The 13849-nt window shown below is 53.0% G+C and overlaps 1 protein-coding gene across 4 annotated transcripts in view; it reads right to left on the reverse strand.

Annotated features, from left to right (window-relative positions):
• Myh14 (myosin heavy chain 14) overlaps nt 1-13849 on the reverse strand; it is a 72126-nt gene that overhangs the window by 35158 nt on the left and 23119 nt on the right. For 3 of the 4 annotated variants that reach the window (XM_057760989.1, XM_057760991.1, XM_057760990.1), the window contains exons 4-10: nt 12621-12648; nt 12364-12466; nt 11783-11806; nt 9694-9786; nt 9380-9443; nt 7871-7969; nt 6878-7018 (exon numbers count right to left, since the gene is read on the reverse strand). In XM_057760989.1, the coding sequence (XP_057616972.1) occupies nt 6878-7018; nt 7871-7969; nt 9380-9443; nt 9694-9786; nt 11783-11806; nt 12364-12466; nt 12621-12648 (552 nt within the window). The remainder of the gene's footprint in view (nt 1-6877; nt 7019-7870; nt 7970-9379; nt 9444-9693; nt 9787-11782; nt 11807-12363; nt 12467-12620; nt 12649-13849) is intronic. The other variant, XM_057760992.1, reaches the window with a different exon arrangement.

The following is a 13849-nucleotide window of genomic DNA, read 5'->3' on the forward strand; positions in this document are numbered from 1 at the left end:
GCTGCCGGTCTGAAACCCCGGCACTAAGGAGGGAGAGACAGGAGGATTCTTGAGGCTCAGTGGCCAGCCAGCCTAGCCAAACTGCCGGGCTCCAGACTGAGTGAAGGTCATCAGGTCTGGCAGCAAGCCCCTTTGCCCTTGGAGTGATCTTGCCAGCCCCACGCCCAACGCTGTGTGAGTATCCGATATTGGAACTCAGGTCCTCAAGCTCAGCAAGCGTGTGCTCCTCCCACCGAGCCATCTCCCCATCTCCCGGCCTCACTGCTGACACACAGAGCTTGTGGCCAAGGGTATTAAAGTCAACGCCACAGTGAAGTGAGTCTCACACGGTATTTTCCAGGTTGGTCACCAAAGCCTCTTTGCCGCAGCACTGTGCTGCCGGGCAGTTCACACGGCAAGAACTGCTCCATGGTTCAGGAACATGCTCTTCCAAAGGATCCAAGTTCTGTTCCAGTACCCATATAACTCCAGCTCCTGGTTTCTGTAGGTACTTACACACGCGCGTGTGTGCGCGTTCACACAAACATACACACACACACACACACACCACAAATCTTTTTTTAAAAATCCAAACATATTAAGTTAGGAAACCAAGAGAACCCCAGAAAGGCCACTGGTCTGAACTGACACAGCTGAGCATCTTTCTCTGATGTTGACTGATGGTTCTTGGAGCCAGATCACACTGCTCTGCTCTGAGTGGCCACAATCGGAGCCTCCGAAAGAAGAGAACATAAAGAGCTAAGATTTCTCTAGAAAATTTCCCACAAGGGCTGAATACCCTGAAATTCTGGCAACTGGAGGGGACGCCCCCAGAGAGCTGTGCTCAGTCACCTCAGTTTGATCTGCACATACATGTTTCCTGTCTCTTGGAGGGAGGGAGTTGAGCCAGGGTCTCATAACATAGTTCTGGCTGTCCTGGAACTCCCTTTGGAAACCAGGCTGACTGCAAACTCCAGACCTGCCTGCCTGTCTCCTGAGTGCTGGGATCAAGGGTCTGCCAGCACACAGACTCTTTCCACAATTATTTGTGGGGTGTGTGTGCGTGTGTGTGTGCGTGTGTGTGCCCCACAGCACATATGTGGAGGTCAGAGGACAACTTAGAGGAGTTGGTTTTCTCCTTCCACCAAGCAGGCTTCAGGAACTGAACTCAGGCTGGAGGCTTGGCAGCAAGCTTCTTGACTTATTAAGCTGTCTTGCTGGCCCATTTCCTGGTCGGAACAAAGGATTCTTCTATCCGTTAAATAAATTTATTCCCATCCCAATTTCTATTTCCACGTCTTTGTTGTTGTTGTTTTGTTTTTGTTTGACTCCTTGAGATTGGCCTCACGTATCCCAGGCTGGCTTGTACCTTTTGATGTAACTGAGGGTGATCTCCTGCCTCCACTTCCCTAGTGTTGGGATGGCAAGACAGCACCATGCCTGGTTTATCAGTTCTGCTGACCATGACAGGCTCTACCAACTGGGCCCCAGCCCGGGCCTCAGCCCCAGCCCCAGCTCCTACATCCAGGTTTTTGTGTAAGATGCCAAGCCACAGATCTCAGAGACCTCTGGCCCCAGTAGGATTTGGGGTTACAATCGATCTAGGGAGAAAGTGAATTCGATTTTGCAAATGCTTCGTGCCAGCATGAGTTTTTCTATAAGGAATGCTAGGTGCTTGGAGAACCGGGGTCGTGCTGCCCCCTGGAGGACACGCGGTGCACTGTGGAGAAACTGCTCAGCCTGTCAGGAGATCGCCATGCATGGGGTGGTGGTGAACTGCTGCTGATGTTTCCGCTGATTTTTAATTTATGTGTATGGGTGTTTTTCTTGCATGCATCTGTGCCTCATGTGCCCGCAGTGCCCACAGAGGCCAGAGGAAGGGGCCGGATACCCTGGCCCTGGAGTTAGAAGCACAAGAGCTGTCAAATGGGTGCTGGGAATCAAACCCGGGCCCTCTGGGACTGCAGCCCATGCTCCTAACCACTGAGCCGTCTCTCCATCCCAGATGCTGGTTTTGCTATCAAAATTTGGTCACTCTTCTGAGACATTCTGTTCTTTGAGGGCACTGGCATTGGGGTCAATGATGAGCTGGGACAGCTGTGTTTGCATCAGCTGTCTCCATGGCAACATTAGGGATCACACAGCATGTACTGCCCCCCCCACACACAGCTGTTCGTTCCCTATGTTTACCCAGTCAACAAACATGGATTATTTACTCTTCCCTACACCACATCCATTCCAAGCATCTGACCTTCAAACACAGCTCTAGAAGGTGGACCCTGCAGTCTATGAGCCCAGCTTGACAAATGGGTAAACTGAGGCATGTGATTCCCAAATCAGCATCACTCAATTCATAAGCTGGCAGAGCCAAGATTCCAGCTGGAGCTGTGTGAGCTTTCCTGTCCGTCATACAGCAAGGTATTGGGATGCAGGTAAGTACCTGCACACAGCACACCCAAAGAAGCTGGGGTCTCACACACACACATGCACACATGCACACACACACACAGAAATGCATGCACACACATGCATGTACATGCACACACATGTACACGTATGCACGCACACACACACATGCATGCGCACGCACACACTCTATAGTGGTACATGCTTGTCATCCCAGCATTTGGGAAACGGAAGCAGGAGGATGAGGAGTTCAAAGCCAGCCTGAGCTACAAACTGTCTCAACAACAGACAGCAATCCAGGGTTGATGAGCTGGCTTAGCTGGTGAAGGGGCTTGCCACCAAACCTGATTGCCCGAGTTCAATTCCCAGGCCCTACATGGTGAAAGGCGAGAGCTGACTTCACTAAGTTGTTATCTGATCAAGCACACATGCATGCTTACAAAAACACCAAGTAAATAAATGTAAAAAAAGAATAAAACAAAACAGCAAATATTTAAACAGAAGCCCAGTGTTGAAAGGCAGAACTGACTGGATAGAGTCTGGAGAGATGGTTCAGTGATTAAGAGCACTGGCTGCCACCTTTACAGAGGACCAGGGTTCAAATCTCACCACCCACATGGTGACTCACAAACTGTTCAGGTTGCAGCCTGGCATTTACAGTACCTAAGCCTGGGAGGGAAAGACACAAAGAGAAGAGATACACAGAGGTCTTGAGTCCCAAACGCTGTTTGTCCAGGCTGCCCTTGGGTGGCACACCAGAATTCATCTGCATGGCTGGTAGTGCGTTATTGGGTCCACGGCCGCTCTGCCGTCTCTTTCTGTCTCATCCTTGACCCGAGTCTATGCAAAGATGGTGGGCTCTACTCCATACAAAGGGAATGCAAGGAGATTGTCTGCCACTCCTGGAGGGATGGAGGGCACTCAGGTCCAGAGCTGGAGTGGGGAGCTGGTGCCACCTTGTGGTCAGTAGTGACATGGCTCCTCCCAGCTAAACCCATCAGAGATTAGGGTCTGGCTAATTCTCGCCTAGAATCTCCCAGTGTGGGTCTGGACATGCGGCACAGTGGTAGCGTACTTGAACAGCACTCAAGTCCCAGGACTATAATAAAGCAATGAATTATGTTAAATGTGTCTGGGAGTGCAGTGGACTCCAGAGCCAGGTCCCACGGTCTCAGACGATGGCCACACTGAGATCCTATTTCTGAGAGGTATATGGTAATCCAAGGTCAGGCTGTAAGCACATCCGAACTCTGAAAATTTCATTTGCAAAAATGGAAAACTCCCATCTGCCATAAGACCTTCTACACAGCAAGCCAGCAGGAGGGTCACAGGGGCCACCTGGTATCAAGAGGCTGGGCTGACCAGGCCAGGTCACCTGGTGGGGGAGAGTTGCAATCTGGGGGATTAAAGCCATGGTTAGGAAATCTGGCCGCGGCTGTGGCTGTGGGCATGGGCACACGGTCAAGTGCTCACCACCTGAAGTGGGCACTGGAGCCAATATAAGCTCCTGGGGGGTTGGGTGATCAAGGCTGTGAGGCGGGTCCAGCTGATCCCTACACACCTAGGGGTCTCTCTGAGATCCTAGTTCATCCAAAAGGGAAAACACCACAACCTCTCAAAAGACACTGTGGTCCAGCTGGGGAAAGGGGCCAGCGCCTGCCATCACGGGACTTTGCAGGCTGAGACATGAGCCCTAGGCCTTAGCTACATAGTGAGTCCCCGGACAGCCTGGGGGACTGTATGGTGAGTCCCTGGACAGCCTGGGGAACCTTATGGTGAGTCCCCGGACAGGCTGGGGGACTGTATGGTGAGTCCCCGGACGGCCTGGGGGACTGTATGGTGAGTCCCCGGACGGCCTGGGGGACTGTATGGTGAGTCCCCGGACGGCCTGGGGGACTGTATGGTGAGTCCCCGGACGGCCTGGGGGACTGTATGGTGAGTCCCCGGACGGCCTGGGGGACTGAATGGTGAGTCCCCGGACGGCCTGGGGGACTGTATGGTGAGTCCCCGGACGGCCTGGGGGACTGAATGGTGAGTCCCCGGACAGGCTGGGGGACTGAATGGTGAGTCCCCGGACAGCCTGGGGGACCTTACGGTGAGTCCCCGGACAGGCTGGGGGACTGAATGGTGAGTCCCCGGACAGCCTGGGGGACTGAATGGTGAGTCCCCGGACGGCCTGGGGGACTGTATGGTGAGTCCCCGGACGGCCTGGGGAACCTTACGGTGAGTCCCCAGACAGCCTGGGGGACCTTACGGTGAGTCCCTGGACAGCCTGGGCTACAATATGAGACTCTGAAACAAACAAACCAAATAACAACAGTAATAATAATAACAACAATAATTTTAAAGGGTTATAAATGCAGTTCAGTTGGCAGAGTGCCTGACTAGCATGTTTGAGGCCCTAGGCTCCATCCCCAGCACCACGTAAACCAGGCATGTTGGTGCACACCTGTCACCCCAGCACTCGGGTGAGTTCGAGACCAGCCTGGTCTACAGAGTAAGTTCCAGAGCAGCCAGAGCTACACAAAGAAACCCTGCCTTGAAAAACAAAACAAAACAAAACAAAACCCACTACAACAAAACATTCTGACCAAAAGCAACATGGGAAGAAAGGTTCACTTGGCTTACAGTTCCACATCTCCCTCCAATTCTGAGGGAAGTGAGGGCAGGAACTCAGACAGGAAATGAAGCGGAAACGTGAACAAGGCTCCTTACTGCCGTGCTCTCCAGCCTGTGCCCAGCTGCTTTCTTGCACAGTCCATGCCCGCCTGCCTAGAATGGTGCCACCCACAGTCGCTTGGGCCCTCAACATCAATCAATCCCTACAGACACGTCCACAGACCAATATGATCACACAAGTCTTCAGCTGAGGCCCCTCTTCCCAGGTGGGACAAGGCTGTGTCAACTTGACAATAAAGCTAAGCAGGACACTCCATCCCGTGTCAACGTGACACACATCACTGCTAAAACACTTCTCCTTTCCTGCTTGTCCCCAGAGCTCTTCTTGTGATCGCAATGGGAAACACCAGATGAACTTCACAGAAGACCTTCCTCACACTTCGGAAGCTCTCATCTCTCAAGCATGCCACCTTTCCTGCGCCATCCAGCTGCAGAGAATATTCTTCTATTGCCCTGTCCCCTTACCTCAGGCCTCTGTCCAAGGACCTTCTTCCAGTACCCTTGTCTAACCTCCTGTAGGGAGCTGTACCCCAACTGTCACCCCCCGTTTCCCACTCTGTGCCCCTCCAGACTCTGGCTATTTATGGCTGGTTGCTCTCACTTGGTGTCCCCAAGGTGAGGAGGGGGGATTCACTCACTCCTGCCCTGAAGAGCTCCAGTCCTTCATACACAGCAGATGCCTGGGAGGTGGATCAGTTCATAAGCAGTGAAGACAAAGACATTAATGCTCAGTGCACAAATGTGTTTACCATGTATGCCTGATGGCCTGAGTTCAATCCCCAGAACCAACCGTGGCAGAACTGGAATTTACACACACCTGAACTCACACTCACACACACTTGTACTCAGACATGTTCACACTCACACACGCTCTCACACACACAAAACTCACACACTCACAAACACACAACTCACAAACACACACGCTCACACACACATGACACAGATACCTTCATATACCCACAATAAACAAGGGCCGGAGATACGGCTCAGCTGGCAAACCGGTTGCCATGTCTGGCGACCCGAGTTGAGTTCCATGCCTAGGACCTACATAGAAGAGGAAGCTGTCCCTCAAGCTGTCCTCTGAGCGGCACGTGCTGTGCCATGTGTGTCTTCAGACACCCCTGACACACAAATCAAGAAAAATCTAATAAAAATTACAGTCCTAGCTGGTCTAGAATTTGCCGTGTAGACCAGGCTGGCCTTGAATTCAAGCTCCACCTGCCTCTACTGGGATTAAAGATGTGCATCACAACACCTAGTTGTAATACACTTTAAAAAATAAATAAATAGGGGCTGGAGAGATGGCTCAATGGTTAAGAGCATTGCCTGCTCTTCCAAAGGTCCTGAGTTCAATTCCCAGCAACCACATGGTGGCTCACAACCATCTGTAATGAGGTCTGGTGCCCTCTTCTGGCCTGCAGACATACACGCAGACAGAATATTGTATACATAATAAATAAATAAATAAATATTTAATAAATAAATAAATAAAACTAAACTCTAAAATCAATCAAACAAAAATCTCTAAGATCAAGGTAGACGGCTCAGCTCCTAAGGAACAACATTCAAGGTTGACCTCTGGCCTTCATACGTGTACGCACACATACATGTGCACACATACTTGCAGGTGCACATACCACATCTGCACACACATGTCCACCTATATACATGGGATATGTTTGCACGTGCACATACACACACAACAAAATAAACAAACAAATAAAAATAAATAATAACTAAATCTAAATGCATACTTGGGCACACTGGCTAAAGCAGCAGTAGCTGGGTCCCGGGAGCTCAGGTCTCTCACCTGTGATCTCATCCGGAAGGAAGCCCAGCACACGTAGGGACTCCAGCGTCTCCTGGAATAGCTCCCGCTCCTGGCCAGGGGACGACGAGGGCCCATTGGTCAGGAAGCGGTAATGGGAACAGGGCTCCAGAAGGAGGTCAGCTGTAGGGAGAGGGCAGAGATCAGGGTTAGGGAGTGCTGGGTCACACGTACCATGACAGGGCCTGGGTGTCTGCTGTAGGAGTGATGGATGGGCCTGGGGCAGGTAGGCCAGAGAGGTGCACAGAACAGACTGTTCCTCTTGGCTTTCCCACAGTCTCCAGGCTGGTGACCAGGATGGCAGAAACAACACCTGGGGACACATGTAATGCCAGGAGCCACAGAGTGGGAACCAAGGTGTCAGAGGAACAATGCAGGAACTAGGAGGGAGAAAAAAGCTGTGGGCAGAAGGTAAAGGGCTAAGGAGCTACAAGCCAGACACGGTGGCACTCAAGAGACTGAGGCAGGCGTTGCTGTGAGTTCTAGACTGGCCTGGGCTATACAGCAACATCTCATCTCAAAAAGAAAAGGAGACAAGAGAAAGTACAATTTTAGCTTCAAGGAGCGGGAGCCGGGGACCACAGGAAGGGGACAGGCACCATTGTGGAGCTGGCAGGAACCACCACAGAAGGCAGCTTACAGGCACAACAGCACACAGTAGCGTCAACTGGAAGCATGGAGCTGCCAAAAGCCAGAGCACGGCAGAGTCACCACAGGCCAGGAGGAAGGGGTGCAGGACGGAGCAGACAGATGCGCAGTCAGCAGTGAGAGCCAGGAGGCAGCTGGAGGCAGAGGTGGAAGCTGGGGCTGGGAGGCCAGCGGACAGGATTCACTGAAGCAGCCCAGGGTGGCACAGCCTGACTGGTGCACCGCTCCCACGCAGGAGTGGCGGGAAGGGACACGGGAACTCTGTTCAGGGGATGGGGCTCCCGCCCACTCTCCCAGGGCAAAAGAGCTGGGGAAGAGAACACGGACCTTTTAGCTGCTCGCTAGCGCCCCCTAGCAGCTGGTAGAAGATGTGGAAGCTGCATTCATCCTTGGACTGTCTGATAGCCCGGGATTTCTCCAGCAGATCTGGGAGGGAAGGCCAGTCAAGGAGCCAATAGGCAGGCTGCTCCCTGCCATCTCAGTGTTTGGAATGCAGAGGCAGGAGGATTGTCATGAGCTCTGGATCATCCTGAACTACATAATGAGCTCCAGATCAACATGAACTATAGTGTGAAATTAAAATAATATGGAGCTGACAGGATGGATCAGTGGTTAAGAACATAGGCTGACCCGGTAGCACACTCCTTTACTCCCAACACTAGGGAGGCAAAGACAGGCACGATCTCTGTGAGCTCAGGGTCAGCCTGGTCCACAAAGAGAGTTCCAGGACAGTCAGGGTAGTTACACAGAGAAATCATGTCTCAAAAACCAACAAACAAAAGCGCCATGGGTTGTTTAGTTTTTTTTGTTTTTTCAGTTCTTCAAGACAGGGTTTCTCTGTGTAGCCCTGGCTGTCCTGGAACTCCCTCTGTAGACCAGGTCGTCACTCACAGTGATTCACTTGCCTCTGCCTCCCGAGTGCTGGTATTAAAGTACGCCACCATGCTAGAACACATGTTCTTAAACAGGCGACCGAGGTTCAATTCCCAGCACCCACATGGTGGCTCACAACCTTCTGTAACTCTGTTCTAGGAGATCAAATGCCCTTTTCTGGCCTCTAACAGCACCAGGGACATGGTGCAAAAACGCCCACACATACAAAATAATAGAATAAAAATAAATCTAAGTCAATGGGAGACTGCAATATAGTTCAGTGGGTAAAGGTGCTTGCCACCAAGTCTGAGGATCTGAGTTCGATTCCCATCTCTTTTGGCCCTCAGTTTTGTCTGATATTTTGAGACGGTGCTAAGTGCTGGCTGACAAGCACGCCCTACCATGTGCTGCTTCAGTGTGGGATACACACTTCAGGAGCGCGGGGCCTGAGCTCAGCAGCTTCAGTGTGGGATACACACTTCAGGAGAGCGGAGCCTGAGCTCAGCAGCTTCAGTGTGGGATACACACTTCAGGAGAGCGGGGTCTGAGGTCAGCAGGCAGAGGAGCTACCTCACCCTGGTAGAACACCGAGACCTGAGGCTCTGCCTAGCTTTCCAGGACTGTCCCCGATAGTGCCCCACAGTTTAGACATTTGGGCACATCCTCTACAACCCCACGGAGCGGACACTCTGGATGCTCACCTGGCTTTCCTAGACCCAGCCCCTCCTGTCTCTCCCTGGGTTCCTGTGCCCCAAATTCCCATAAAGCACAGTCAAGGGGCTGACCACAGGCTGAGTGGGACATCAGAAACACTGAGTGTGGAGGTCTAGACCCAGCACCCCCTCACAAGGCTCATGGTGGTCCCTTGGAGGACTACCCAGGGGTGTCTTTCCTGGGTGACGGTTCAGAGGGTTGTCCTCCTTGGCTGCTTTCCTATGCCTCCCAGGACCCCTCAGAGGATACAGGTCTCAATATTTGCGCCCACGATGTAGCCAGCGACGTCAAAGTTGATGCGGATAAATTTGCCCTGGAGTAAAAATGGGGCAGGGCCAAGTTGAGGGATCTCCCCAAATCCACACCTCCTCTTCTTCCTAAAGCTCATTCCCACGCTAGTCCCTGGCAGGGGCTCTGCAGGGAATTCAGGGCCAGACAACTTTGACAAGCCTCCTTCCCCAGACCCTAGGGGTCCAGATCCCTGCCTACTCCTCCACCCTTCTTCCCTACCCCAGATCAGGCCCCAGTTTCCCAGACTGCGGGATACACAGCCCCCTGCTCACAAATCGGGAAGAGTTGTCATTCTTCACGGTCTTCGCATTGCCGAAGGCCTCCAGGATGGGGTTGGCTTGAAGAAGCTGTCGCTCTAGCTCCCCCTGCAGGGCATGGGAGACGGTGCATCAGAGAAAAGTGGGAGGCGGCCTCCTCATGGGGCCAGGGCTTCAGGGCTGGCCTTTTCTGGGGCCTTTGGGTTGGGGTGGAAGGGTCTTGCCTGCCATGGGGAGTAGGGGGTTCTGGGAGACTGATGTGTGGAAGTGAAGCAACCAACCAAAGGGAAATGTTGCAGAACCAGCCGTGTTCCCATTAATAAGAAACGAAGTAGGTTAGAAACTACAGCACAAAGAACACGGTTATTTCTAAATATACACAAGGTGGCAAATGGGGAGCGGTCTGCTAAGGCGCACACCAAGCTGCAACGACCCTCTCCTGACGTGTCTGCTGCTGTAGCTCCCAGGTCCCCATATGCTACTCGCTGAAACAAGAGAATAAGACATACTACAAACTCCCTGGTGCATGGTAGGCGTTCAGATAATGGTGGTCTCATGCTAAGATCCTTACTCTGAACTTACTTCCAGTGCCTCCAGTGTCAGAGTTACACCAGTTAGTGATTTGGTCAAGTGAACAACAGGAAGGAAAAAAAAAATCAAATGGGACCAGGCATGGTGCTCACATCTGTAACCCCAGCATTTGGGAATGTGAAGGCAGGAAAACTGACATGAGATCAAAGCCAGCACGTGCTACAGAGCAAATTCAGGGCCAGCCGAGGTTGCAAGGCAACAGCCCATCTCAGAAAAGATAAATAAAACAAAGACAAAAGGTGATGTGCAAAGTGAGGGTCATGTGGTGCAGCTAGGGTCATGCAGCGAGGCCAGGGTCGTGTGGCGTGGCCAGGGTCGTGTGGCGTGGCTAGGGTCATGCAGCGTGGCCAGGGTCGTGTGGCGTGGCTAGGGTCATGCAGCGTGGCTAGGGTCGTGTGGTGTGGCTAGGGTCGTGTGGCGTGGCTAGGGTCGTGTGGCGTGGCCAGGGTCGTGAGGCGTGGCCAGTGTCGTGTGGTGTGGATAGGGTCGTGAGGCATGGATAGGGTCATGTGGCATGGCTAGGGTCGTGTGGTGTGGATAGGGTCGTGAGGCATGGATAGGGTCGTGTGGCATGGCTAGGGTCGTGTGGTGTGGATAGGGTCGTGTGGCGTGGATAGGAGAGCTTGTTTCTCCAGCCCTGCGGGAGAAGGAGCTCAGGAGTCTGCAGTATTGTGTGATGCTATCTGTGGCCTCTCTCTGCACACACGGCAAGCAGCACAGGCCCAGGCTGCACAATTACAGTAGGTCTGGGGTGTGCACACAGTATGGCTTCTCTGCAGTGGGGGCCTAGTTGCATGCACACAGTAGGGCTTCCATCACCAATAATGGGGTCATGACTATGTGCAGACAGCAGGACCGCAGTAAAAGTAGCACGGGGTTTGGGCATGTGCACACAGTGGGTCACCACGAATGGTTTTGGGGGCCCTTGCTTTGTGTACATGAATACTGGGGGGTGAACAACTACATGAGCATAGTAGGACTGTGCTAAGTGACAGCACGGGGTCCAGGCATGCGGGTAGAGGAGAAGTGGTGCAAATGACAGGAGGCTTGGCCACATGTACACAGGAGACTGTATTAAATGCCAGCCTGAGGTCTCAGCGGGCACACAGCAGGGCCGGCACAAACATGGGAGAGGTGTCTTTGTACGTCATTAGGACTGAACTAAATAGCACTACGAGGCCTGGGTAGCACGTCACATACCAGGGCTGCCATGAACGGCAGGGTGAGTTCGGCTGCATGCACACACTAGAGCTTTCTATGGGCTTGCATACACACCGCGGGGCTGCATGGATAGTGGTAGGGGACCCTGGCTTCATGCACATAGTATGTCTAAGTTAGATGGCCATGTGGTCCCTGCATTTTCATAGTAGGACTGTCAAAGTGGCCTTGTGGGTCCCGGGGTGGGGGGCTGGTGTGCCGTTCTTGGGCCCTGTCTCCCAGGTGTCTGTGGACTAGCAACCCCAAGGGACACTGGGGTGACACTGGGGTGGCAAGGGGATTCTCTGCTACTCACATAAGACATGGTGCTGACGGAGGCCTGAGGAAGTCACAGGACAGGAGACATGGACCAGGACACACGGCACATGGAACATGGACAGACACAAGACACATGGGTGACCCGGAGGCCTTGGGGCAGAGCTGGGGCTGAAGGGCTGGGGCAATGGGAGTATGGGGCAGGGAAACGTCACGGATTATGTGCCCAGGCTTAAATCCCACGGTACCACCCCCTCTGCCCCACCATGACTCACCCACAGAGACTGGGGTTTCCTATCGGTACTGTTGGTAACCACTCCATGAGGGTTCAGAGACTGGGGACACCTCTACAGTCCTCTAAATCTAGACACAGGTCACCTAAAACCAGGTCTCCAAAAAGCACCTACTATGTACCCAGAACTATTCTAGAACCAGCAAGGCTAAGAACCAGGCTCATCTCTCCTGCCTGCTGGCTCCTGGCTCCATGCTGAGCACACAGGAAGTGCTCAGGCAGCCCAGGCAGAAATAGGACCCGGTACCAACTATGGGTGTGGAGTGCAGCCCAAGACAAGGGGAGCTGCTGGTGACAGGTCTGGGGTGTCCCAAGGCTGCATGGCTTACAGGGACACCAGGCTCCTTCCTGCCCTTGGGAGATGACGCCACGTGGGCCAGATACTGGATGACCTTCTTGGTGTTCTCCGTCTTTCCAGCTCCTGACTCCCCTCTGTGGAGCAGCAAGAGGAGGTGGGTGGGCTGGAACACCAGGCAGCCCCTGTCCACTGGCAACTCTGCCAGTTTACCCAGTGCCACACCCACTGGTGCCCACTCGTGCAGAGCCACGTTCTGTGGGGGCCTCTGGAGCCCTTAAGATAACTCACGTGCAGAGAATGGACTGATCCTCACGATCTGTAGGGAATAGAAGGGAAAGACAAGTCACCCAGAGGGTCTCTAGTCCCCTGGCCCTTTGCTTCTCAAAACTTTCCAGACCCATAAGCAAATGGTGGGATTGTAAGGATCGGCCCTCCAGAGTTGACATATTCTGTCCTGACTAAACATCTCACTTGCTGAGCGACCCTACAAAAGCAGCTGTCCCTCTCTGAGCCTGCATTTCCTCACCAGCAAAGTGGAGACAAGGACCCCAAACATACAGACCACAACTCACCTCAACTCGGCAAGTCCCTACTGTGTGCCACCTCAGGCTAGGTGGAGACAAGGACCCCAACTATACAGACTACAATTCACCTCAACTCGGCAAGTCCCTACTGTGTGTCACCTTAGGGTAGGTGGAGACAAGGACCTCAACTATACAGACTACAATTCACCTCAACTCGGCAAGTCCCTACTGTGTGCCACATCAGGCTAGGTGGAGACAAGGACCCCAACTATACAGACTACAATTCACCTCAACTCGGTAAGTCCCTACTGTGTGCCACCTCAGGCAGCAGAGGCTCAAGAATTGGAAAGTAAGGTCCTGGACCCCACAAGTAGCTGAGGCACAAGATATCTATTCTGACTGCCTCCCTGGGTCTGGCACCACTGGCGCCACCATATCTCATACACTCTGACCACCTACTAAGTGCCAGGTCCTGTTATCAACAAGGACAGGAACACTGACTAGCAGAGCTAAAACAGAAAACCCAGGGCCGCAGGCCGTGACTACGGATGAGGCAACCCCCATGCTTCTCAAGGGAGGAGTCATTTAGGGCACAACCACGGTGTAAGTCTCTGGAAACCATTAAGCCAGACAATAAGCTGACGTTTGTGATTACACAGCCCGTGTTCTCACGGGTGAAGACCGTGGCTGAGCACAGCCAGTCAGGTGACACAGCACAAGGGCTCCCGATGAACTTGCTGTGATGTCCCTGTGACCCCGGCCCAGTCTCTGAGCTGCTCTGTGCCTCTGTTTCCCTATCTAAAAAATGGGTTCAGCAAGGCTGCAGTCAGAGTCCAGGGGCCCTTTAAGACACACTCAGCATGGACTGAGGGAGGGCTCGGTAGTCAAGAGCATTGGCTGCTATGCGGAGGACCCAGGTTCCACTCCCAGCACCCACATGGTGGCTCCCAGCTGTAGTATCTCACACTTCAGCTCCAAAGGGTCCAGTGCCCT

The sequence above is a fragment of the Chionomys nivalis genome, assembly GCF_950005125.1.
Source record: "Chionomys nivalis chromosome 23 unlocalized genomic scaffold, mChiNiv1.1 SUPER_23_unloc_1, whole genome shotgun sequence".
Taxonomy (NCBI): Eukaryota; Metazoa; Chordata; class Mammalia; order Rodentia; family Cricetidae; genus Chionomys; species Chionomys nivalis.